General features: G+C 48.5%; 1 protein-coding gene across 5 annotated transcripts in view; it reads right to left on the reverse strand.

The window, feature by feature from the left end:
* The window catches only part of LOC137371258 (protein furry homolog), a 532,970-nt gene that overhangs the window by 136,601 nt on the left and 368,601 nt on the right, over positions 1-27,768 (reverse strand). For all 5 annotated transcript variants that reach the window (XM_068033517.1, XM_068033516.1, XM_068033514.1 and 2 more), the window contains exons 37-38: positions 19,950-20,100; positions 1,455-1,558 (exon numbers count right to left, since the gene is read on the reverse strand). In XM_068033517.1, coding sequence (XP_067889618.1) covers positions 1,455-1,558; positions 19,950-20,100 — 255 coding nt within the window. The remainder of the gene's footprint in view (positions 1-1,454; positions 1,559-19,949; positions 20,101-27,768) is intronic.

The raw sequence follows: 27,768 nt of genomic DNA on the forward strand, positions 1-27,768 counted from the left end.
GCAGTACGTCTTTTAAATTTTTTCAGCTGGTTTTTCACCCGACAGCCAGACAGATTGACAGGCTAGCTGCCTATTGGATGGGAAAGCAGTCAGATAATTAGGAAATTGTAGAAGTGGGAGTTGCGGGGGTGGGGGGGGGGGGGCGTAGAACAGAGATCTGGGAGCTGTGGGGCAGGAATTGGAAATCGGTTGGGGGGGGGGGTGGGCGTTGCAATCGACCAGTTGCGGGCATGTAAGAAGGTACGCTTGTTGGGCTTGGAGGAAACACCCTTGCTCCTCCTAGTCCACAAGTGGTCCTTACCTCATGGATCTGGCCCTTCTCACTTCTTTTTACCTGCCAGGATTCCTGAGCCACAGAAAACCCGGCCTGCATGGGTTAATACAAAAATACTGTTAAAATGGAGGCACTCAGCTTCCTTAAAAGATTTTACTGTCTGAGCCGCCTCCTGCGAGTGCATTTGTCTCCTGCCTCCACTAAAACTGTCAATGGGCGGGTTGGATATGGATTTGACATTTAAAAATTTTTACTTCCCCAATGACCCCGGCCCTTGGGGGTTAAAAAGCCCACCACTGTCTGGACCTCTTGTAGAATTTTCTACTTAAATTTGGTTTAAAACAAACCTATTATATCTGAGATTATCATCTAATTGTCCATCATTTTTCCTGCTACGTCTCTGGTAGTTCTGTAGTATGCAAACTAACTCATTTTTGTAATTAACAATAGAATGCAGTTTATCTTTGTATTACATATGGGGCATGAAGGTAACTTGCCTATGTGGGAACAGTGCAAATACTTTGACAGAATATTCCAATAAAACAATGCGGAAAAAATTGAATGACTTCTGCTTTGGTGAATTCTGAAATGCTGGTATGCTTGATGCAATATTAGTCACATATAGGGTGAAATTATGCCATGCAATATTAATGAATTCATTAATACATTCACATAAAATTCTTTTCACTGCTATTTTAAAATAAATAGATTAATGCTTTCACCTTCCAAACCCGCGGCCTCTACCACCTCAAAGGACAAGGGCAGCAGATGCATGGGAACATCACCACCTGCAAGTTCCCCTCCACATCACACACCATCCTGACTTGGAACTATATCGCCGTTCCTTCACTGTCGCTGGGTCAAAATCCTGGAACTCCCTTTCTAACAGCACTGTGGGTGTACCTACCTCACATGGACTGCAGCGGTGCAAGAAGGCAGCTCACCACCACCTTCTCAAGGGCAATTAGGGAAGGGCAATAAATGCTGGCCTAGCCAGTGACGCCCACATCCCATGAATGAATTTAAAAAAAAATTAAAATACCAAAGTAATTTGCAATAACTAATTTGTCACCATTATTGTACATTTATGCTAACTGGAAAATGTAAGTCTTTCACACCTTTCATAAATCCATATATATATTTTTCACAATTTCAAATGCAAAAGAAAAAATAGCCTTACCCAGAAAGAGCGCATGAATTAACAGAGGCAGATGTAAAGCCCAGTCTTCTCTAACACTGTGGTCAACCACCATCTCAGTCATGAAGATAACAGCTATATTGCACCTGTTTCCACAGAAATGCAAAATGTGAGTACTGTACAATCGTGCTGTGTAATTTCAACTATGTGATGGTTCAATTTTTTTCATTTATTTCCTTACTGGGAATGCAGTTACTGGCGACACTGTACAGAAGGTTGTTATGTACTAGTGTAAAACATAATAAGAGATATTCTGGCTGTTATATAGGAAGGCAAGGTTTAAGAGAAGGTAAGGCGGACCGGAAGTCAGTGTTTAAAGCAGGACCCAGACTGTGGAGTGTTGGCACTGTGTGTTTTCTTGAAATCAGGGGAGTGCTAGTGCTGTGCATTACCTGAACTCTGGGGGGCTTTTCGCACATTGTCTGCAGGGATATTTTGGCTTCAGTCTCATTATAAATTGGCATCTATCTCTGCCTGACCGCCAATAGATCAAATTACATATTCCAGGTAGAAAGCTGGGTGAGTAGTGTCCAATTACACCTCCCAGTTTTCTGTGCTGTCTGTATACCTATATCTAATGCAGCCCCTCTCTTTCTTCTTCTTCGGCCTCCTTGTCTCGAGAGACAATGGGTAAGCGCCTGGAGGTGGTCAGTGGTTTGTGGAGCAGCGCCTGGAGTGGCTATAAAGGCCAATTCTAGAGTGACAGACTCTTCCACAGGTGCTGCAGATAAAATTGGTTGTCAGGGCTGTTACACAGTTGGCTCTCTCCTTGCGCTTCTGTCTTTTTTCCTGCCAACTGGTAAGTCTCTTCGACTCGCCACGCTTTAACCCCGCCTTTATGGTTGCCCGCCAACTCTGGCGATTGCTGGCAACTGACTCCCATGACTTGTGATCAATGTCACAGGACTTCATGTCGCGTTTGCAGACGTCTTTAAAGCGGAGCCATGGACGGCCGGTGGATCTGGTACCAGTGACGAGCTCGCTGTACAATGTGTCCTTGGGGATCCTGCCATCTTCCATGCGGCTCACATGGCCAAGCCATCTCAGGCGCCGCTGGCTTAGTAGGGTCTATATGCTGGGGATGTTGGCCGCCTCGAGGACTTCTGTGTTGGAGATACGATCCTGCCACCTGATGCCAAGGATTCTCCGGAGGCAGCGAAGATGGAGTGAATTGAGACGTCGCTCTTGGCTGACGTACATTGACCAGGCCTCGCTGCCGTAGAGCAAGGTACTGAAGACACAGGCTTGATATACCTGGACTTCTGTGTTCTGTGTCAGTGCGCCATTTTCCCACACTCTCTTGGCCAGTCTGGACATAGCAGAAGAAGCCTTTCCCATGCGCTTGTTTAATTCTGCATCGAGAGACAGGTTACTGGTGATAGTTGAGCCTAGGTAGGTGAACTCTTGAACCACTTCCAGAGTGTGATCGCCGATATTGATAGATGGGGCATTTCTGATGTCCTGTCCCATGTTCGTTTTCTTGAGGCTGATGGTTAGGCCAAATTCATTGCAGGCAACCGCAAACCTGTCGATGAGTCTCTGCAGACACTCTTCAGTGTGAGATGTTAATGCAGCATCGTCAGCAAAGAGGAGTTCCCTGATCAGGACTTTTCATACTTTGGTCTTCGCTTTTAGACGGGCAAGGTTGAACAACCTGCCATCTGATCTTGAGTGGAGAAAAATTCCTTCTTCTGAGGACTTGAATGCATGTGAGAGCAGCAGGGAGAAGAAGATCCCAAACAGTGTAGGTGTGAGAACACAGCCCTGTTTCACGCTACTCAGGATTGGAAAGGGGTCTGATGAGGCACCGCTATGCTGAATTGTGCCTTTCATATTGTCATGGAATGAGATGATGATACTTAGTAGCTTTGGTGGGCATCCAATCTTTTCTAGTAGTCTGAAGAGACCACTTCTGCTGACGAGGTCAAAGGCTTTGGTGAGATCAATGAAAGCAACGTAGAGGGGCATCTGTTGTTCACGGCATTTCTCCTGTAGCTGGCGAAGGGAGAACAGCATGTCAATGGTGGATCTCTCTGCTCGAAAGCTACACTGTGCCTCAGGATAGACACGCTCAGCCAGCTTCTGCAGCCTGTTTAAAGCGACACGAGCGAAGACCTTCCCCACTATGCTGAGCAGGGAGATTTAGATTCCATGGTAGTTGCTGCAGTCACCGCGGTCACCCTTGTTCTTATAGAGGGTGATGATATTGGCATCGCACATGTCCTGAGGTACTGCTCCCTCATCCCAGCACAGGCAAAGCAGTTTGTGCAGAGCTGAAAGTATAGCAGGCTTGGCACTCTTGATGATTTCAGGGGTAATGCCGTCCTTCCCAGGGGCTTTTCCGCTGGCTAGAGAATCAATGGCATCACTGAGTTCCGATTTTGCTGGCTGGACGTCAAGCTCATCCATGACTGGCAGAGACAGGGTTGCATTGAGGGCGGTCTCAGTGACAACATTTTCCCTGGAGTACAGTTCTAGGTAGTGTTCCACCCAGCGGTCCATTTGTTTGCGTTGGTCAGTGATTGTGTCCCCTGATTTAGATTTGAGGGGGGCAATCTTCTTGACGGTTGGCCCAAAAGCTCTCTTAATGCCATCATATATCCCTCTGATATTTCCTGTGTCAGAGGCCAGCTGGATATGACTGCATAGGTGTTGCCAGTAGTCATTTGCGCAGTGCCTGGCTGTTCTTTGTGCAGCGCTTCTGGCAGCTTTAAGTGCTACGGATGTTAACTCGCTGGGGGCTTTCTTGTAGTTCAGCAGTGCAATGCGCTTAGCAGCTATGACAGGTTCCAGCTCTTCAATGTGAGATTGAAACCAGTCTGCATTCCGCTTCACACAATTGCCATAGGTGGTCATAGCTGAGTCATAAATGGCGTCTCTGTTGTGGGCCCACTTGGTCCCTACATCCCCTGTGGGAATGTTTTGGAGGGCTTTTTCAAGTGAATTTAGAAATGCATAACAGCTGTGGATGAGAAATTCTGCTAGTGTTGATGCACTCTTTATGCACTCTGTAATCTATTCTAGTTCTCCTTCAAGAAGTGACTAACTGCTGGATCCCCACGAGGGTCTCTTGCCCTTTCACTCCTTATGCTGGACCATGATATGCTATTGCAACAGGCTTCACCACAGTTGCTACTGTATTGATTGTTTAGTATTGCTCACTTTCTGGCATATCTTCATTTGCGGGAGGGTGGGGAAAGGCTCACTGGAGTAGCTGGATGTTGTGCTGTCTTGTGAGACAGCAGCCCCACCTGCTGCTGAATACTCCATCAGTATTCCCAGACTTGGTATGGGAGTTGATCTCTGGGCAGAAATGAGAACAATGAAATCCGACAAACTGTCTCTCCCCATCACGCATATTGAAACCAAACAAAACCTTTTTAAAATTTGGAGCCCAAGGCTAATCTTGCTGCAGTCTGAACAGTCATGAGAGATAGTGACCTGAATGTTCGTTCCGGGGTGAGGAACCCAATGCCCAGATAATTTCTGAGTCCTGACCCTGCTTCACGGCAGCGTTGGTGATGCAATGCTATTTATAAATGCAAAGGGTGCCCAATTAGCGGCATCAGGACCCCAGGGAGATGAGACTCGGTAAAGGAGGGATCTTTGCCATCTGGTGGCGAGGGGAAACCCCGATGGAGGTCCCTCAACGCGGGAGTCCTCCCCCTTTACATCGGGGACCTGGGGTGGAGGGTGTTACACAGAGCAGTCCCGTGCAATCGACTTTTAAGTAGGTTCACAGACTCCCAGGCCGCCTGTACTTTCTGCGGCCTGGACGAGTAGTGTTCCATGTATATATGGAGTCTGCGAGATTGCAGCCCCTTTTTGAGTATTTGAAGGGGCTGCTCCTCAAGTTCTGGCTGCACTTCAGTCCCACGCTCCTGATCTTTGGGCACCCGGTGCAGAGGGGCGTGGGCCGGGAGGAGGATCTCCTTGGCGGTCTGCTCCTGGGCCTGGCCAAGGTGGCAATTCACAGGTCCAGGCTGCGGGCCGTCGGGGGGTCCGTCCTCCCTGATTGCCTGCCCCTCTTCCGCGGTTACGTTCTCGCCCGGGTGTCCCTGGAGAAGGAGCATGCGTTGTCTGCCGGTATGCTTGAGGGCTTCCACAACCGGTGGGCACCGCAGGGACTAGAGTGCATTGTCGATGCCGAGAATGGCATTTTAATTTGAGTTTTTTGTTTATTTATCTGTTTTTGAATAAAGTTATTTTAAAATATGTATATAAAGGGGGCCTGAGGAATAAAGGCCCCCTCGACATAAAATTATATAAAAGGGGCCTGGGGTAGAAAGGTCACCTTAATAAAAAAAAAACGGGGTTAGATACAGAGTAAAGCTCCCTCTAAAAAAAAAAGGAAAAAGAAAAAAAAAGGAAAAAGAAAAAAAAAGGAGGGATCTTTGAAAAGGTAAGCGGCAGCCATGGCTGGGCTTGCCACTCGCTGAAGAAATGGAGCAGCTGGAAACTACCACGAAAGGAGATGGAACAGGCAAGCGTCCACGGGCAGCCCCACGATTCTCAGACTCCTCCCTCGAGGCATTAACAATGGCTATTAGTGACAGGAGAGAAATCTTTTTCCCATCATCTGGGAGAAGGAACCCACTGAAGGAGACAGAAAAGGCATGGATAGAGGTGCCGAGGGAGGTTAGTGGCAGGGGAGTGACCCGAAGGACGTGGGTCTAATGCTGCAAGAGATTCAATGACCTCATAAGGTCTGGAAAGCTGAGTGGCAAGTGGAACCCGGGTGACAGGTGATTTGCTCTGTATGCAGCAGAATGCAGGTGGACTGGAATCACAGAATGTCCATAGGTCTTGCTAACATCGTGATATCAAGTGGTCAGTTCTATCATTGAGACTGCAGCCAATACCACATTTGGGGTGAAATTCAGAAGGGGGCATCACTGAGGAGGGTGCCAATTCATGTGAATTTATGCTGGATTTGTTGAAGGAGGGCATGCTACTCATGAAACTTTCTTCTCATTTCGCAAGACAAGAGAGACCACAATGCCCACGAAATAGCCAGAATGGGTAATGGTGTGGCCGAGTGCAGTCTCATGCCAATGAAGGAGGCAACACTGGATATTGCCAAGGTGCCAGTCCATTTGGGCTGGGGAGATGGGAGGCTGAGATCATTTGATATCTCTATCTTGGGGTGAATGGCATTGAGGAGACGCCTGCCCTATACGTATTTTAGCCCTTGAACCAATATCTTCGATGGGGTTGTTTGGGCTAGGGGCACATGATGAGCAGGCTGAGTTCCCAAAACCACCTTCTTGTGTCTCCTGCAGGGCCAGTAGCGGAGGGGAACCGCAGTAATGAAGGACAAATGTCGCTGCCCTCCTTGGCGGGCGAGAGCTACCGGAAGCAGCAATGTCATATCAATCCTCAGCGCCTTCCTCCAGCACAGACACAATCACATTGGTCGGGCCACAAACTAGCTTAGAATGGGGAGCACCGGGTGAACCTCACACCACATGTAAGCTGCAGGAGGGTGAGGCAGAGTCAGCTGTGGCAGACCCCCTCAGAAGATGGAGTGATGCTCCGCTGGGCAAAGATGCTGTACTTCAGGTGTCACAAACAAGGAAGGTCTTTCTTGAGAATCAGAGGCAAATAAGTTCCCATTTGTTGGTGATCCGTGAGGTTTTGAGGAGTCATGGGCAGACAATGGAAGGGAAAAGTCCATGCAGCGCATGTGCTCTATCACGACTCAGGGTTTTGATTGGATGAGCTCCTCCATTGAGAGATTGGGCAACCTCATGGAGAGCCATATGCAGCACAACTCCGAGTAGATGCATGAGTAGCGCACTGATATGCACAGAAAGAGTGAGACTCTCGCAGCTTTGACCGCTCAGAGTCAGTCGCTGATGGCACTGAGATGCTTGGAGTGGTTGCTGGTTGTGTTCCAGTCGGTGGCCTCATCCAGCATCCAGGGTGCCAGGAAAGGGCTGAGGTACTGGCGTCACCCTTTGGCCCTCGTCCCCTCCAACTCAGGAACCATCTGTGCCACAAGACCCTGTAATAGAGGTTGTCCCTGCAAAGACGCAGGCATGGCCTGTGGATGAGCCCGCACAGGCACCTCCAAGATAAGGACAGAAGACACGGGCCTCTCAGCTGGAGGCAGAGATGAGGGAGCAGGCTGCCTCTACCTCATCTTCTGACACAGGAGGAGCACCCCGTAGAAGTGGTAGGGAAAGAAAGGCACCATGCCACTTAATAAGTCATATGGGTGCTGTTTTCCACATGTGTCTGTTTTGTTTTAATTTTAACGTCAATTTAAAAAAAAAATTCATTTATGGGATGTAGGCATCACAGGCCAGGCCAGAATTTATTGCCCATCCCTAATTGCCCTTGAGAAGGTGGTGGTGAGCTGCCTTCTTGAACCGCTGCAGTCCATGTGGGGTAGGTATACCCACAGTGCTGTTAGGAAGGGAGTTCCAGGATTTTGACCCAGCGACAGTGAAGGAACGACGATATAGTTCCAAGCCAGGATGGTGTGTGACTTGGAGGGGAACTTGCAGGTGGTGATGTTCCCATGTATTTGCTGCCCTTGTCCTTCTAGTTGGTAGAGGTTGTGGGTTTGGAAGTGCTGTCTAAGGAGCCTTGGTGCATTGCTGCAGTGCATCTTGTAGATGGTACACACTGCTGCCACTGTGCATCGGTAGCACTACCCTGAGGAACTCCTGCAGTAATGTTTGTAAATGGGGTGCCAATCAAGCGGGCTGCTTTGTCCTGGATGGTGTCGAGCTTCTTGAGTGTTGTTGGAGCAGCACCCATCCAGGCAAGTGGAGAGTATTCCATCGCATTCCTGACTTGTGCCTTGTGGACAGGCTTTGGGGAGTCAGGAGGTGAGTTACTCGCCTCAGGATTCGTAGCCTCTGACCTGCTCTTGTAGCCACGGTATTTATATGGCTACTCCAGTTCAGTTTCTGGTCAATGGTAGCCCCTAGGATGTTGATAGTGGGGGATTCAGCAATGGTAATGCCGTTGAATGTCAAGGGGAGATAGCTAGATTCTCTCTTGTTAGAGATGGTCATTGCCTGGCACTTGTGTGGCACGAATGTTACTTGCCACTTATCAGCCCAAGCCTGGATATTGTCTAGGTCTTGCTGCATTTCTACACGGACTGCTTCAGTATCTGAGGAGTCACAAATGGTGCTGAACATTGTGCAATCATCAGCGAACATCCCCACTTCTGACCTTATGATTGAGGGAAGGTCGTTGATGAAGCAGCTGAAGATAGTTGGGCTTAGGACACTACCCTGAGGAACTCCTGCAGTGATGTCCCAGAGCTCAGATGATTGACCTCCAACAACCACAACCATCTTCCTTTGTGCTAGGTATGACTCCAGCCAGCGGAGGGTTTTCCCCCTGATTCCCATTGACCTTAGTTTTACTCGGGCTCCATGATGCCATACTCGGTCAGATGCTGCCTTGATGTCAAGGGCAGTCACTCTCACCTCACCTCTGAAGTTCAGCTCTTTTGTTTATGTATTCAAACTGATATGTGTGTTATTGATACTTCATGTCAAAAGGGGGATGAAGTTACGTTGGGTGAGTGGGGAGCTGCTGGAATGCTGTATTTCCATACTGTGTGATGTTGGAGAAAGTTGGCAGTGGAAACCTCATTCTCCATGGTTATGGCTGGCAATGGAACCCCTCAGATAGGGGTTACTGCAGCATGATTGCTCTCTGTGCTGGAAGGTGAGTTATGGGGTCATCTATCCTAAAGGTTTGGAGGTGATCAGGTGAAATGCTGCTGAATCAATATGGCCCTTGTGGCCATGTCACCCTGAGGTCTGGGACAGCATCAGTAGTCATCCTCCAAGACTGGGCGCTGGCCACCTCTGGAGCGATCCTTTCTTCCTCCTCCTAGTCCTTCTTCGAGGTGGAATGGCGTTCCAGGTCCTCCTTTTCATCCAGCTCCAGGCCTCATTGTATTGTAATTTTCTGTAGGGTGCAGCAGATGACCACAATACGAGACACGCTGGCTGACTCGTACTGGAGGGCACCACCTGACTGGTCAAGGAAACGGAAGCGCATCTGCAAGATGCCAATGGTTTGTTCAATTCAGGCACGTGTTGGTAGATGGCTCTGGTTGTCGTGCCTTGTCCCATCCATGTCTGGGTAACGGATGAGCATCAGGAGCCATCTCTTTAGTGGATAACCCTTATCTCCTAGCATCCAACCACGAAGTCTGGATGTTGGCCTGAAGAGGTGCCGTACCTGGGACTCTCGGAGGATAAAGGAATCATGACGGCTGCCTGGGGACCGAGCGCAAACCTGCAAGATTTGCTTCATGTGGTCACAGACCAGCTCGACATTCAATGAGTGGTAGCCCTTTCTATTCAGGAATCTGGCTAGCTGGAGTGTCAATGCCTTGATAGCTATGTGGGTGCAACTGATGACCCCCTGGACCTGAGGGAATCTATCGATGGCAGCAAACCTTAATGCCCTCTGTGCGTGCGCAATGGCATTCGTCTCAAAATGGATGTAGTCCCCCACCCTCTGCAATATGGCATCTGTGACCTGTCTGGTGGTGTGGAGTTGTTGACTGTGAAATGCCACCTAGGTCCGCAGCTGATCCCTGGAATGACCCGGTTCAATAAAAATTCAACGCCACGTTGACCTTGACGGCTGCAGGTAAGGACTGCATGGGGTCCGCAAGGCCTCGGGTCATTGTGAACCAGAGCACAAATAGCCGAGAAAATCTGCTTGAATAGGCACAGCCTCCTATGGCACTGGCACTTTGTCATTTGCAGGTAGCTGGCTCTTGGGTGGTATACCTGATGTCTTGAGTAGTGCCTTCTCTTTGCTGCTCTCCGCTGTGCTCCTTTGGCCTCCTCCTGTTCAGGATTCATTTTCGGAAGCTCATCCTGGCTGCTGTGTCCAATGTCAGAGTAGCCTGTTCCCATTTCAACTCCCTCAGCTGGCACTCATTTGTTTACCAGTCCTTCCCCTGCCAAAGGTGCCCAAGTGATGCCAGTGGCCTCACGTCCCTCTCCAGATTCCTACCACTCACCACTCACAAATGCAAGTCTTTCAGCTCCAGCAATGGCTACTCTGCAGCACTGTTTAAGCAGCTGAGCTTTATTTTGCACTTCTAAGATATGTCAAACAGCCCTTCCAATAGCCCTCATGGCCCCTACAGTGTTCATGACTTTTACACCTTGTTGTGTTCCAGACATCGCATTTTCCTCATGCCCTTCTATTGAATATCGCAAACGGCTCCTAACAAGTCTTTCAATGAGCTCATCAACAAGCTTAACAAGCACTTAACTGGAGGTGTGCTGGTTTCCCATTCCCCTCCACCACCCCCCCCCCCCCCACTCCTCCCTGGTGTCCCTTTAGAATTCACTTTGCATTCCGGGGCGGCGGGACCCAGTGCTGCCCTCCGGGAACTCGATTTTCAAATTGCACCTGCACCCTCTTCCGCCCCCACCGACATTTGATAATCTAGGCTAGTCTGTCTGAGTTTCGAATCTCTGGGCTCTAAGGCAGATGTCTGTAGAGTTGTCATGTTCTCCATGCTGGACTGTGAGTCAGTTATACAGTTATGTATGACTGCACAGATGTGAGTAGTATCACAGTTGAGACCTTGCAGGTTGTTTGGTACCCTGCATGGAAAGTGGATAGTCATCCTCTAATGAATAACAAAATGTTGGTGATCAGGAGGCATCCTACTATTAAATTCAAGCCCTGAGGTCTATAATTTATGGCCCTGCAACTTAAGGAAAGACATGTGATAGCTCTTCAATCAGCAGGTTTCAGTTGAATCTCTCTCCAAGTTCACTCTGTGCTTTACCTGGTGTAGCCACCTCAATCTGACTATCTAGATCCATTGCAGTTGGTATACCTTTAGTTTTAGTTTTTAGTTTTAGAGATACAGCACTGAAACAGGCCCTTCGGCCCAACGAGTCTGTGCCGACCATCAACCACCCATTTATACTAATCCTACACTAATCCCATATTCCTACCACATCCCCACCTGTCCCTATATTTCCCTACCACCTACCTATACTAGGGGCAATTTATAATGGCCAATTTACCTACCAACCTGCAAGTCTTTTGGCTTGTGGGAAGAAACCGGAGCACCCGGAGAAAACCCATGCAGACACAGGGAGAACTTGCAAACTCCACACAGGCAGTACCCAGAATTGAACCCGGGTCGCTGGAGCTGTGAGGCTGCGGTGCTAACCACTGCGCCACTGTGCCGTTTGTGCCACTGTGACTTTGCTGCTGCTTGCTACAGATGGAATGACTGATGCTGAGTGCTATTGTGCGTTTAAGTTGTGGATGGCAGTCAGAAAGGTAGCTTGTTCTACTTATACAAAAAAATATTACAAGCAGAGTTTACGGGCTGGATTCTATGGGCCCCCGAGGTGAGATTGGAGGCGGGTTCTGACAACAGCCTTCCCACTCAGAGGCCAATTGAGGCCCTTACGTAGCCTATTAACAGCCACTTATGGGCCTCTTCCCGCCGCCGCTGGGATCTAATGCTGAGGGGAGGGACCTCCACCGCACAGGGAGGGCTGTTTGTAAAATGTAGTGCCTTCTCTGCGGGCTTGGTGCTTGGGGCTTGGGGGGGGAGGGTCCGGCCAGGAAACAATGCACCACCTAGGACCCCCCAACCCCCACCTCTCCCTGGGCTTTACAACCAACCCCCAACCCCCCATCACTGGAGCTTTCCGGACTAGCCCGCCTTACTTACCTGAGGTCCGGAGTTCCAGCACTCGGTTTGGGTTCAAGGCCTCTGCAATACCAGCAGTGGCCACCGCGTTGGAACCCTGGACCTGAGATAGGTGAGGCAGGGTTGCCGGGGCTGGTCCGGAAGGCCCCGGCAAGGAGGGATGGTGGGGTAGGCGTTCAGTCCAGGGGGAGGGGGTCCGGGAGTACAGTAAAGAGAAAAATCGAGGCAATAAAGCAGTGTAGCGATTTCAGTAACGACAAGCAGAGTGGAACAAGAAGGGTCAGAGAGTTTAATGGTAATAGTGCATCAGCGACAAAGGTCCATGCAAAGAATAGTGGTAAAACATTTTTTTAAAATTAAAGGCTCTTTATCTGAGTGTGCGAAGCATTCACAATAATATGAATGAACTAGTAGCACAAATAGAGAAAAATGTTTTAGATATAATCTAACCATTACAGAGACATGGTTAAAAGGTGACCATGGTTGGGAAATAAATATTACTAGATATCCATTTCAAAAAGACAGGCAGAATGGAGCAGGAGGAAAAGTAGCCCTGATAGTAAAGGATGGCATAAGGACAATAGTGAGAAAGGATCTTGGCTCAGAAGTCTTTAATATGGATGAGAATTTTTCCATTCAGAGAGAGCTTCTATATCCTCAAGATATAGAAATTAAAATGAAACCAAAGAAAGAGGCTTATCACAAATGTACAGTTAATATTACAGAAGAGAGTCAAGTTGAGTACAGAAAGTATAGAGGAGATCTAAAAAAGGGAATAAGAGGAGCATGAATATGAGAACAGATTAGTGGCTAACATAAAAGGGAACCCGAAAGTCTTTTATAAACCTATAAATTGTAAAACGGTAGTCAAAGGAAAGGTGGGGCTTATTAGGGACCAAAAAGGAGATCTTCTTGTGGAGTCAGAGGACATGGCTGAGGTACTAAATGAGTACTTTGAATCTGTCGTCATGAGAGAAGAGGACACTGCCAATGCCAAAGTAAAGTAGCAGGGAATAACGATACTGCTAAGATAAAAATAAAGAAAGGTACTTCAAATAGAAAAGTCACCCAGGCTGGATGGGTGCATCCTAGGTTACTGAGGGAAGTAGGGGTGGAAACTGCAGAAGCTCTGGTTGAAATCTCCTAATCCTCCTTAGATATCAAGGTGGTGCCAGTGGACTGGAGGTTTATGCTTGTCAAAAGAAGGAAGAGTGATAAACTTGGCGACTACAAGTCAGTCAGCCTAACATGGTGATGTGGAAACTTATAGAGATAATAATCTGTAAAAAAACAATTAACTGCCATTTGTAAGATTATGGGCTATTAAGTGAAATTCAGCATGGATTTGTTAAAGGCAAATCGTGTTTGACTAACTTGATGGAGTTCTTTGATGAAGTAACAGAGAGGGTTGATGAGGATAGTACAGTTGGTGCTATGTATATGGACTTTCAAAAGCCATTTGAACAAGTACCACAAAATGGACTTCTATTACAATTCATGGGATTAAAGGGACAGTGGCACTGTGTACACGAAATTGGTTAAAAGACAGAAAGTAGAGAGAGTAGTGGCGAATGGATGCTTTACAGACTCCTTTTTTGGCCTCCTTGTCTCGAGAGACAATGGGTAAGCGCCTAGAGGTGGTCAGTGGTTTGTGGAGCAGCGCCAGGAGTGGCTATAAAGGCCAATTCTAGAGTGACAGACTCTTCCATAGGTGCTGCAGGTAAAGTTGGTTGTCAGGCTGTTACACAGTTGGCTCTATCCTTACACTGCTGTCTCTTTTCCTGCCAACTACTAAGTCTCTTCAACTCGCCTCTCTTCAGCCCCGCCTTTATAGCTGTCCGCTAGCTCTGGCGATCGCTGGCAACTGGCTCCCACGACTTGTGATCTATGTTGCAAGACTTCATGTCACGTTTGCAAACGTCTTTAAAGCGGAGACATGGACGGCCGGTGGGTCTGATACCACTGACAAGCTCGCTGTACAATACGTCCTTGGGGATCCTGCCATCTTTCATGCGGCTCACATGGCCAAGCCATCTCAAGCACCGCTGGCTCAGTAGGGCGTACATGCTGGGGATGTTGGCTGCCTCGAGGACTTCTGCATTGGAGATACGGTCCTGTCACCTGATGCCAAGGATTCTCTGGAGGCAGCTAAGATGGAATGCGTTGAGACGTCGCTCTTGGCTGACGTACGTTGTCCAGGCCTCGCTGCCGTAGAGCAAGGTACTGAGGACACAGGCTTGATACACTTGGACTTTTGTGTTCTGTGTCAGTGCGCCATTTTCCTACACTCTCTGGGCCAGTCTGGACATAGCAGAGGAAGCCTTTCCCATGTGCTTGTTTAATTCTGCATCGAGAGACAGGTTACTGGTGATAGTTGAGCCTAGGTAGGTGAACTCTTGAACCACTTCCAGAGTGTGATCGCCGATATTGATAGATGGGGCATTTCTGACGTCCTGTCCCATGATGTTCGTTTTCTTGAGGCTGATGGTTACGCCAAATTCATTGCAGGCAGTCACAAGCCTGTCGATGAGTCTCTGCAGACACTCTTCCATGTGGGATGTTAATGCAGCATCGTCAGCAAAGAGGAGTTCCCTGATAAGGACTTTCCGTACTTTGGTCTTCGCTCTAAGAGGGGCAAGGTTGAACAACATTCCATCTGATCTTGTGTGGAGGAAAATTCCTTCTTCTGAAGACTTAAACGCATGAGAGAGCAGCAGTGAGAAGAAGATCCCAAACAGTGTGGGTGCGAGAACGCAGCCCTGTTTCACACCAATCAGCATAGGAAAGGAGTCTGATGAGGCACTGCTATGCTGAATTGTGTCTTTCATATTGTCATGGAACGAGGTGATGATGCTTAGTAGCTTTCGTGGACATCCGATCTTTGCTAGTAGTCTGAAGGGACCACATCTGCTGACGAGGTCAAAGGCTTTGGTGAGATCTATGAAGGCAATGTAGAGGGGCATCCATTGCTCAAGGCATTTCTCCTGTAGCTAGCGAAGGGAGAACAGCATATCAATAGTGGATCTCTCTGCTCGAAAGCCGCACTGTGCCTGAGGGTAGACACACTCAGCCTGCTTCTGGAATCTGTTTAAAACGACTCGAGCGAAGGCTTTCCCCACTGTGCTGAGCAGGGAGATTCCACGGTAGTTGTTGCAGTCACCGCGGTCATCCTTGTTCTTATAGAGGGTGATGATATTAGCATTGCGCATGACACAGTTCATGAAGTGCTGAGAGTATAGCAGGCTTGGCACACTTGATTATTTCAGGGGTAATGCCGTCCTTTCCAGGGGCTTTTCAGCTGGCTAGAGAATGAATGGCGCTACTGAGCTCCGATTTTGTTGGCTGTTTGTCCAGCTCATCCATGACTGGCAGAGACTGGGCTGCAATGAGGGCGGTCTCAGTTACATCATTTTCCCTGGAGTACAGTTCTGGGTATTGCTCCACCCAGCGGTCCATTTGCCTGCTTTGGTCAGTGATTGTTTCCCCTGATTTAGACTTGAGGGGGTGCGATCTTTTTGATGGTTGGCCCAAAAGCTCTCTTAATGCCGACATACATTCCTCTGATGTTCCCGGTGTTGGAGGCCAGCTGAATACAACTACACAGGCGCTGCCAGTAGTCGTTTGCACAGCGCCTGGCTGTTCTTTGCGCTGTGCTTCTGGCGGCTTTAAGTGCTAAGGACTCACTAGGGGCTTTCCTGTAGTTCAGCAGTGCAGTGTTCTTGGTGGCTATGACTGGTTCCATCTCTTCAAAGTGAGATTGAAACCAGTCTGCATTCTGCATCTCATGTTTGCCAAAGGTGGTCATTGCTGAGTCATAGATGGCGTCTCTGATGTGGGCCCACTTGGTCTCTGCATCCCCTGCAGGAGTGTTTTGAAGGGCTTTTTCAAGCGAATTGAGAAACTTTTGTGACAGCTGTAGGTAAGAAATTCTGGTAGTGTTGATGTGCGGGCAGCCATTCTGCTTGGACTGATGTAACTTCTTTGGTTTGAGTATAACTTTGCGTCATACCAGGGAGCGGTCGGTGTCGCAGTCCGCACTGTGGAAGCTGCGTGTGATTTGAACACTGTTTATGGAGGCTCGCCTTGTGACGATGAGGTCCAGCTGGTGCCAACGACGTGATCTTGGGTGTCTCCATGAAACCTGGTGACAGGGTTTATTTTGAAAGAACAAGCTGGTGATGCAGAGATTATGGTAGGTACACAACTCCAGCAGTCTCTGTCCATTCTCATTCATCCTTCCAATGCCATAGTGCCCAAGGCAGGAGGACCATGAGTCATGGTCGGCCCCAACCCTGGCATTAAAGTCCCCCAGCAGGAACAAATGTTCAGTATTAGGAATGCTACTAATGATATTATGGAGTTCCTCGTAGAACTGGTCTTTAACTTCAGGTGGGGAGCAGAGTGTTGGAGCACAAATGCTGAATAGGTGTACTGGAACAGAGGCGGTGCGCAGTCGGATGGACAGTATCCGTTCCGAGCCATTTGTAGGTGGCTCTATCATGCTGAGCAAAGAGTTTCTGATAGCAAAGCCCACTCTGTGCTGTCTTGGTTCTTCTGGATCCCTACCCTGCCAGTAGAAGGTGTAGTCTTGTTCCCTTAGTGATCTGCTCGCAGGGAGGCGTGTCTCCTGAAGTGCTGCAATGTCCACATTAAGTCTAATGAGCTCGTTGTTAATGATGGCGGTCTTCCGAGAGTCGTCGATTTGTGTAAGATCTTCTGACAGGCCAGGACACATAGTTCTGACATTCCAGCTTGCAAAACAAAGGGCTGGCATCTTCTTTCCTTTTTTTGTCGTGCTGTTTGGTGCGGTATTGCAGTCCACTCGTCAGGCAATGACCCTGAGCTCCAAGCACCCATTGAAGCAGGTGGACTGTGGCGGGACAGAACCTTTCTGACTGGGGGCTGCCCGGTTTGAGGCAGGCGGTAGCTGTCCAATGAGATGCGATGACCTCTCCTACCGACAAAAGCAACCCGTGGTGCCCAATCTCTACATCAATTGAGCTGGACTTAAAACCCGTCACTTCTGCCTTCCATGTTGTTTTGGTCGCTGTGAGGCGACTATGGAGTGACCGCTCCATGGCGCATGCCTGGGCGGAATGTATGAAGGTTCTGAGTTGCCCACGTGTGAAAACCCCCCTCTCAGATTTCCTGGTGGGGTCCAAATGAGTGCAGAGCACGATGTTTGGCACCAGTTTGGCTGCAGGAACTGCCAGAAACATGCCAAAGGTGACACATGACCGCCTTAGGGGCTCCGCTCCGGGTTTTCTGTTAGGGTTTACTCCCTTAGCCTTAGTCTCTCCCAAGACGCCCACAAGGCAATAGGGTTGTTAGCTCGTATCCCTGAGCAGGGGCCCTAACCTGACTGGAGGGAAGTAAACAGTGGTATTAGCCAGGGTTCAATTTTTTTATTATTCTTTCATGGGATATGAGTGTTGCTGGCAAAGCCAGCGTTTCTTGCCCACCTCTAATTGCCCTTGAGAAGGTGGTGGTGAGCTGCCTTCTTGAACCACTGCAGTCCATGTTGGGTAGGTACACCCACAGTGTTGTTCGGGAGGAAGATCCAGGTTTTTGATTCAGCAACAGTGAAGGAACGGCGATGTTGCTCCAAGTCAGGATGCTTTGTGGCTTGGAGGCGAATTTGCAGGTGGTAGTGTTCCCATGCGTCTGCTGCCCTTGTCCTTCTAGGTGTTAGAGGTCACGGGTTTGGAATGTGCTGTTGAACGAAGCTTGGTGAGTTGCTGCAGTACACCTTGTAGATGGTACACACTGCTGCCAATGTGCGCTGTGGTGCAGGGAGTGAATGTTTAGGGTGGTGAATGGAGTGTTGATCAAGCAGTATTGTTGGAACTGTATTCATCCATGCAAGTGGAGAGTATTCCATCACACTCCTGACGTGCCTTGTAGATGGTGGGTATGCTTTGGGGAGTCAGGAGGTGAGTTACTCACCACAGAATCCCCAGCCTCTGACCTGTTCTTGCAGCCACAGTATAACTGGCTGGTCCAGTTAAGCTTCTGGTCAATGGTAACCCCCCAGGATTAGGGTGATAGGGGATTCAGCGATGGTAATGCCATTGAATGTCAAGAGGAGATGGTCAGATTCTCTCTTGTTGGAGATGGTCATTGCCTGACACTTGTGTGGCGCGAATGTTACTTGCTACTTAACAGGCCAAGCCTGAATGTTGTCCAGGACTTGCTGCACGTGGATATGGACTGTTTCAGTAGGATGGCTGTTGTTTTTGATATATATTAATGAACTGGACTTGTGTATACAGGACATAATTCCAAAGTTTGTAAATGACATGAAACTCGGGAATGTAATAAATAATGAGCAGGATTGTAACAGACTAGGAGGGCATTAACAGACTAGTGAATTTGGAAGACATAATGAAATTTAAAGCAGAGAAGTATGAAGTGACTCATTTTAGTGGAATGAATAAGGAGAGACAATATAAACTAAATAGTACAATTTTAAAGCAGATGCAGGTACAGAGAGAACGGGGTGGGGGGGTGCGGTTGGGGAGGGGTGGGTGTTGGTATGTACACAAATTTTTGAAGGTGGCAGGACAAGTTGAGAAGGCTGTTAAAAAAAGCATATAGGATCTTTGGCTTTAGTCATAGCAGCATAGAGTTCAAAAGCAAGGAAGTTCTGCTCAATCTCTATAAGACACTGGTTTGGCCCCAGCTGGAGTACTGTATTCAATGCTGGGCACCACACTTTAGGAAGGATGTCAAGGCCTTAGGCAGGATGCAGAAGAGTTTTACTTGAATCTGCATTCTTGGCACAGAGCCTTACTCACGCATATTGGGAAATAGTGGGCATGCTTCCACAAAGAGGGTAAGGCTCCATCCGGAGAATGCGCATTGGAAACCTAGCCCCATTGTTTCAGATATTTAAAGCAATCAGGGGTGGGGACTGTAGAAAAACATACTAACCACCCCAAGTTGGATGGGAGAGGGTCAGGGACCGGTTTAAAATAAAAAAATTACAAAACATGACCCCAATCCAACTTGTGTGTCGTGCAGGTGTTCCACCCTTGTGAGGCAGGGAACTTCATTATAATGCTTAAATCTGGCTCTCACAGTGCAATTGGAAGGCTGGGTGCCTTTCCCAGAGCTCAGAAAACCCAGCAGCTAAATGGAGATGGAAGCAGCTGGCTGCAGGAGCCAAGTGCTTTTTATAGCACTCCTTGTGAGCCAGGAGGATCTGATGTCATAATCTGATGTTCGCCCCTACCCCAGCAGTCACGAGCCTCCTGCCCCGCAATCTGATGACCTTTCCCCTTCAACATGTGATCCTTCCTTCCTTCCCAACTACCAGTCCTACCTCCTCCTTCAAACTGCAAGCATTCCCAATCAGCCTGTCATCTGGCCGGCTGCCAGGCAAAAAACTAAATTAAAAAATGATAATTAGGTGCTGTTGTTAAATTCATCAGGACCGTCATGTCCCCAGGATTTCCAGGCTCACCCTCACTAATGCACTCCGTCGTTCTCTCTACTTAATCATTGGGGCCACAATCACTCTCGTTCATTGATTTGTGAAGATTATAAAATGCTGCTGACAGTAGTCACATAATGAATCAAGTCTGTATCCCAGTCAGTATAAATAACCAGACTGTCAAGGTAAGTTTCGACAGTTGTTACTTTATGTAAAGTGAGTTATTGTCTGAATGTTTACAGATCAAAATTAGTCTTTCTTGTATTGGACACAAAATACCTACATTTTTGACATATAATGTCAATACTTTGAAAATAATCTTTTAAAAGTACAGTTAACATTTTGAAGACAATCTCCAGACCTGTGAAGTGGTCCACGAGGGGTGATGGTTTCCGGGAGGTAGTCCACAAGGGGGGCCCAGCAGCCTCCATTAACAGGCATTGGCAGGGGCTGTGGTATATTAGCCTCCACCGTTTTCATCAACCAACTAGCATAAGGAGGCAACGGGTCACCTGTGGGTTACAGACATAACAATATTGAAGTTATCTCTAGTGAAATATTAAAAATATTCTGTGCATGATGGTAATGGCTATTTAATCAATATCCAACAGTTTAAAAATATAACTGTCTAATCATGTCAGGAGACAGACATCACCCTTAGCATGAATGGTAAATTTGCAAGATCCTGCCTTGCTTGGAGTCTATGCACATTGAAAAATCTCAGGTGCAATTGCCACAATTTGTTATCCATTAAAATTGCAGGTAGTGTACTTTCTATGTTCTGTTACACACAGCCAGTGCCTGAGATCCTGTCAGCAGTAAGCAGGGTCTTATGAAATGTATCCACAAATATGCGGACATTTTAAAACTTTTTGAAAAAATGGCAGAAAATAATGAAGAAGCATTAAGAAATATGATGATTTGGTCTTCGGTATAACATAGAACTTCTGATTCAACAGTGCAATATCAGAGTGATGGATGACCTGGAGCCAGATGAAAATATAGGACGGAGTTTTACGCCCCCTGAAGGAACGGGCTGGAGGCGGCAGGATGTGAAATTGAGTGGGAGGCGGGGGTCGGGGGTGGGTGCCTTTCCCATCGCCTTCTCGCCTTCGCTGTAATTTTACAAGGGGTGGCGGGGGCGAAAAATGGCCTGCCTGCCTCAGGCCAATTAACTGCCACTTTAGGGGTTCTTTGGTATACTACCAGTGGCGGGCAGGCGGCTCTGGACCCCCAGGAGGCCGCTCAGTAAACCTGGTGGCCCCCTTGCTGACTGGAGGGGGTGGGGTCCTTCTGATCAGGCACCCTGTGCCCCGAGGGCCCTTCCACTGCCCCACTGCCCCCACTGCACTACATTACCCCCCCAACAACTGACACCCTCCCTTGCTTCCCCAGGACCTGGCCGATTGTCCCCAGTGCGCCGCTACACACATCTTTTTTCCAGGGCCGGCTTGCTCCTCTCCCTGGCTGCAGTCCCAGCAGTGGCCACGCTCCCAGTGGTGCTGCTGGGACTGAGAGTTGCCAGCCCACTGATTGGCTAGCAGCTCTTGGAGGTGGGACTTCCTGTCGTAGAGGGGCAGAAGTTCCGCCCAAGGTCAATTAAGGGCCTGGGCCACATAAAATCATAGTGTGCCTCCCAGGCTCTGCGGTGGCGGGCTCGCGCATGACTTTCAGGTCAGTGGGCAGGGCCTCTGGCCCAATGTAAAATTCCCGCAGTAGTCTCCACCACTTACACCATCCATGCTTAGCACAGGCAGCCACCTATATTGGGCAAATAGCACTAACCATTTGCCCTTACCTGCTCTAGTAGCCACGACATTTATGTGGCTGGGTCCACTTGAGTTTCTAGTCAACGGTGATTCCAATATGGTGGTAGGGGATTCAGTAATAACACTGTGAGTAATGGAATTGTAAACCTATTTATAAACAGGTTTAAAATTTCATTCACATCACATACAAAGTAAATCTTTTTTCCCCCATCCTACCCCACAGTAAGGACAGGATTAGTTCAGCTGCAACATTCTGTTTTCCAAGCCTACAACACCCTTTCTCACTTTCCACACTTGAAGAATGATCATATAATGGAGACCAGCCAGTACATATGGCACGAACACTAGTATGAGTTACCAACTTCAGTAGAAGATGAATTGGGTGAGAAAATCGGATGGAAAATGGGAAAGAGAAATAAATTCTTGGATGTGTTGTCTAACATTGAACAGAACAGACAACAGTGCAATGTCCAGTTTAAATCCAATTACGAGGAACAACTTCATAACTCAGACAGAACTTATTGAGCCATTATTATCTGTTGCTTATCTTCCATTCCAATGCAGCAGTGGAATAGTTAACTTCTTCACCTTTTTTCATCTTGTTTTATGGGTGTAAAGCACAAAATGCAGATGTCAAAGATGCAGTAGCATACTTATCTTAATCTGTGATCTGTTGATCTGTAACCAGTTGAAGGGGAAATATTCATGTTTACATGCTTGAGAATTTCCTTTTTAATATTCAATGGGGAAAAAGTTGGATGAGGCCTGAAAATGGGCTTGGGGATTGTGGCACGCTATTAACCTGTACATGCTCTTGCGATGTAGGCAGCATACAAACTTCATTGCTAAGTTAAGTGATAGTAGCCCAGCACTACATGTACTGCTGAGCGGCTGTATGCCTCAGCAGGGGGCTGAAATTCATGTGAGGCTCGCACCACTTAAAGCTAGCCTGCAGCACTTACAGCCAGCCTGCACCTCTTAGAGGAGGTTCATTCTGGCTGCAGCTGGAACTGTTTGTAGAAGGGAGACTGAGCAGGAAGAAGAGTGAATTATGGTGCAGCAGGGGAGACAGCATGCTCCAAGATTCTCTGATGCAGCACTGGAGGCTTTGGTGCAGGAGGTGGACAGGAGGAGAGAAGTCTCTACCTACAGGGGGCCAGGAGATCCTCCAGACAGACACTAAGAAGCTCGTGGGAACAAAACACTGTCACGGTCAACGCCAGGAATCAGGCCCCGAGCACCTAGATGCAGTGCCACAAGATGTTCAACGACCTCACACGAGTGGCCAAGGTCAGTGAATGCATCTTCAAATGCCATATCCTTGCAAATGAACCACTAACCACATACTGCTCCATTCACCAATTCCTTTCACTCATCTACCAACATTTTCTATTAACCACGACTCATACTTTATATTCATAACTTCACCTCACCTTCATATACACACCACTGCTCCAAGCCTCACACCCACTTTTCACAGCAGGCAAACACTGCCAGCTATTCAACTACTACAGACACACCACACTCGCTGGCACACTTTCCTTTCTCTTGCAGGACCAGGTGACGTACAACCACAGGCTGCAGCACATAACCGATGGGGGACAGGCACACTGCATATCCTCATCCTGATGGAGCAAATAGCGCTGGCCATCACTAGAGCGGCCATGACTGAGGCCGTGGTCAGCAGCGGGGCTGAAACCATTGAAGATGACAGTGTGTTCCTACCTAATCCATCTTCTCACATCCCACTTCCCCCTCATCCCATAGTCTCTGAATATAGAAAGTTCAGAGGGCAAGTGAGAAAAGAAATAACAGCACCAAAGAGAGTGAGAGAAGAAACTGGCAATCAACATAAAAAATAATCTAAAAGTCTTCGAGAGGCATATAAATAGTAAAAGGGTGTTAAAAGGAGGAGTAGGGCTGATTAGGGACCAAAAAGGGGATTATGCATGGAATCAGAGGGCATGACTGAATTACTAAATGAGTACTTTGCATCTGTCTTTACCAATGAAGAAGATGCTCCCAAAGTCATAGTGAAAGAGGAGGTAGTTGAGGCACTGGATGGGCTAAAAATTGATAGAGGAGGCATTAGAAAAGCTGCTATACTTAAAATTGATAAGTCACCAGGACCGAATCATATGAAGAAAAAAAAACTGCAGAGCTATGGAGAAAAAGCATAGGAATGGGACTAGGTGAGTTGCTCTTACAGAGAGCTGGCATGGATATGAGGGGCTGAATGGCCACCTTCTATGTTGTAACCATTCTATGATTCTATTCTCTTCTGATTTACAAGTTGTAGATGCATCTCTTGCTTTCCCCCCACTTTCCCTCACCTCAACCCTACCTTGTGCCTTTCTCCTTTCAGACACCTAAAAACTTCCACTTGGCCAAGCGTGGGAATGGGAGTCCAAAGAAGCAGGAGACTCTTGATGATGAAGCACCATCACTTGATCTCACACTCGCAGCCACCAGCTCAGATACTGGCACTGCCTGTATTTTAGAGGGCACCATTGAGGCGGGATCTGCAAGTGGTGAGTCACCAGGCACCATAGTTTGCATCCAGGCCAAAGGAAAAGGGTTGTGCAAGTGCCAGCTCCCCAGAGGGCAAGGCCACACAAGAGTTCTGCTGCAGAAGATTCAAATGAAAACTTCGACTGGGCGGCATACAGAAAAAGGCTGATGGCATGCACAATGAAATGCTTGGTGCATTGGCAGAAAGCGGCTGTTACTGTCGAGGAGCATGAAGTTCTGCACCAACTTGGCACAGCGTTCTGGGCAGACCTTGTAGTCTATCCTTTCCAGTGTGTAAGTGGTGGCCAAGTCTCTGAGAACACTTGCAAACCCAATGATGATGCAGCATCTGATGGCCGATGTCTCAGCTTCCATTGCAGAACAAGCAGAAGCCACCTAACATCTGAGTGCTGCAGTGGAAGCTCAGACTGAGATCATACAATCTCAGCTTGTTGCCATGCAAGCGAAGCTTGCTGCCATGCAGACTCAGACTGCTGCCACCACAGCTAATACCAGTGCTCAAAAGGGCTTGCAGGGTCTCACAGCAGTCCAGTAGTCTGTCCTGTAACAGATTACCACGTCTGCTGAGGTGCCACACCAAATGAGTGGCAATGGTTCCATGAAGCACGAGCCTAGTATCCACTCTCAGGACGACAACATTGGTCCTCTCGCCACTGCCACTCAGCCAGAGCCCCTGCTATTTGCCTGTCAACTAGCCAGGTTGGACTCCTGCTGCCAATGCAGTTTGCAGCATTCTGCAGCTGGGCCTTCTAGGTTCACAGCTGCTCAAGGTTGTCCTTCAGGACTATCTGAGGTATCCTACTGAAAGCCAGCAGCCTTCCACCAGCCATTCTGCAGCCACCGGGGTAGCACTGTATTGGAGCACCAAGACAAAGCAAGTCACATGGAAGATAGGCAGTGAGGTAATGCACAAGGGTGATTAGGTGATTTTTGTATGAAATATTGGATGGTTTGTTAGCTAAATTTAGTTTTGTGGTGGTTTTTATTTCAGCATTGTAGCCTAGTGGATGCTGTGATGGTCATTGAGAGAGGGAAGTTAAGGTTGTGTAAATTGTTGTAAACTGTTGTAAAAGGGAGAATTGGGTTTGTGTTCAATGCTACCACAATTGGATGCACCGATCATGGTCAGCCCACCAGAAAGGGGATGTGTCGGTTGCCTCCTCTCTTCCTCCTCCTCTTCTTCCTTGTCCTCACCTGCTTGCCATACAGCAGGTGGTGAGAGCTGTGCCCTTATGATGGTGAGGGTGAGCAGGATACAGCAGACCATAACGAATTATAACATTCACTCTGGCAAGTACGGCAGGGCTCCTTCAGAGCAGTCCAGGCACTGGATGCATTGCACCCCTATGGTCTGTCTACTTGATATTTCGTGTGGCAACATGGTTCTTCTGACATGTTGTTGGGTTGCACACTGGAATCATGAACTATGTGGTCAGTGGATAGCTTGACACCTAGCAGCCACCGTCTGTTTTACGTGGTGGCTCAAATACTGATGGAACAGCAGACTGGCGCAGAATAAAGGCATCATTACTTCTGCCAGGATAGCAGGCATTCACCTGCATGGTCTCACACCAACTGCACATTCAGGGAGTGGAATCTACTGTAGTTGTGGCACATCTCTGCATTCAGAAGCAGTGCCCACAAAGCCACGTGTGCAATTGTTGGCACCCTACATCATGGGGAAGCCCATTATCGTGGTGAAGCCACGTGCACGCTCCACCTGTTTTTCTCTGATCAGAGAGAATTCAAAGTATTCCCCTCTTCTGGCAGAAAGAGCGCCAGTCTCCTCCCTTATACAGCAGTGGACGGCAAGCTGGGAGATGTTAAAGACGCGCCCACTCTAGCCTGGAAGGATCCAGATGCAAAGAAATTCATGGCCACAATTACCTTCACAGCCACCAGCAGCGCTGTCTCTGCTCTGCTCTGAGGCTGCAGCTCTGCCTGCTAAAGTTGGCAAATTTCTGTGAGCACCGCCTTCGTAAAACGGAGACGTTGCACACACTGGGCTGAATTTAGTGAGCCCGTTGCGGGTCCAGGAGGCGGACCTGGAAGTGGGTGCTGTGCCCACTAGTCATTTGTGCAGCTGGTCCCCCCATAATCGTGCGGTGGGTGGTCAATTATCATAGTGAAGCGCTGGGCCTGTCTATGAGACGGCGGCAGGATTTGAAGTGTCGAATATGGCATCAGATAAATCCAGAGCAGGTGCTGGCACCGTATTTAAGACATGCCAGCCCTACTTGCACTGCTGACCTATATTCTTTTGCTGTTTTGTGGTCTCTGCTGAAGCTGTTGGAGCAACTGCTGGACCCCTCCTGGTGAAAGTCGCTGCAGGACAGCAGAGGCAAGACAAAGGGTGGCCCCAGGGTTTAGCAATGCCTCCCTGGAGATTCTCCTCCAGGCTATAAGGGAAAGGTGAGAGGTCCTCCTCCTCCAGCGATGGCAAGAAATAGTCCTTCTGCCTGATCAAGCCTGGATGTGGATCGCAGAGGAGGTCAGCAGCCTGTCGAATATGGGTTCAGTACTGCAGGAGGGTCAACAGCCTCTTTCGTTCAGCCAAGGCAACTGCTCCATACCTCTCTCCTTTTTAGGAATTGCATGTGGCTATGCAGGAGGAAGTGTGACATGTGGAGGGAAGCACCACAAAGGCACTGGCAAAAGGGGTTAGGCGTCACCTCATCCTGACAGATGCAAGGCAGCATCTTGGCCACAGGCCACCTTTTTTCACAGCTCATCCCCATTAACTCCCCTGAGAGCTAATGGGAGGATGAACTACATAGGAAATCCCAGCAGGGGATGAGGGGCTGCCATTAGCATCACTGTCATGTTGATCTCTCAGCCAAGTATGACTACCTCCGTCTTTTCACTTGCAGGACAAGAGGGCCCATAACAGCAGGGAGACCTCATGGACTGGCGGAGGAATACCACATATCTGGCCTCTGTTGCCAGCTGAGGCGGTGGCACTGGAATTAGCTGGAACCCAGAACAGCTGCACAATAGCTGTAGGTGAGTGAGACTGGAGTCTCCATGCAAGACAGTGAGGATTGTCTTCAAATGACATACAGTTCACTTCTGGAGATCCATATCATGCATGGTTGGCATGACGAGATCTGCACAGCCTAACCCACAAATGTTTGTGTTCTCTCATGCAGGTTGGCATCTGCAGGAGACTCCATCTGAGGAGGACCAGTAATCAGAGGATGCACTGTTATATAACTCTCCTGCACCTTCCTGCTGCGCAGATACTTTCACCTTGGTGGGTTTCTACTTGGCTTTAGAAAACGGTCCGAGCAGTTGGTTGAGGTTGAGACAGCCAAGGCTTCTAGCAGTCAGAGGATTGTGGGTGGCCAGGCCCATGCTGAGTCCCAGGCTCATGACGAGCCTCTGGTGTTGACAGCATAGGGGATGCTGGAGTTGCAGAGAAAGGTAAGGCAACATCTGGCAGAGATGCCAGAGGCAATGCACAGCCATCATGGAGAGCCAGATCCCACAGATGCGCGCAGACCCGCACACGGTCACCTGGGCCATGAGCTCAACACAGCAGTGGCAAGGTGAGAGAAGGACGAGGCCGCTGGAGTTTTCTCCAGCTCTTTGTCTTTCACTGGTCAGCAGAGAGGTTCAAGTGAGTCTTGAAAGGGGGGAGGAGAGGCTGACCTCCGCATCTGGGAACTTCCCTCAGGGCTTTCTCAGTGTGGACAGTGGCTCCTCAGCCCCTCCACCAGCGAGCCCAGCTCCAGTAGCCACAACGCCTGAGGAGAGTCCTGCACCTGTACAGGAAACTCTCAAGCAGCCGGGGCCCTCCAGGCCTCAGGCAGGAGGAAAATCACCCAGACACACTTGGGGTTTTCACGAGTGTTTCACATTTGCCGTTTGTTTTGTCTT

The sequence above is a fragment of the Heterodontus francisci genome, chromosome 6, assembly GCF_036365525.1.
Source record: "Heterodontus francisci isolate sHetFra1 chromosome 6, sHetFra1.hap1, whole genome shotgun sequence".
Lineage (NCBI taxonomy): Eukaryota > Metazoa > Chordata > Chondrichthyes > Heterodontiformes > Heterodontidae > Heterodontus > Heterodontus francisci.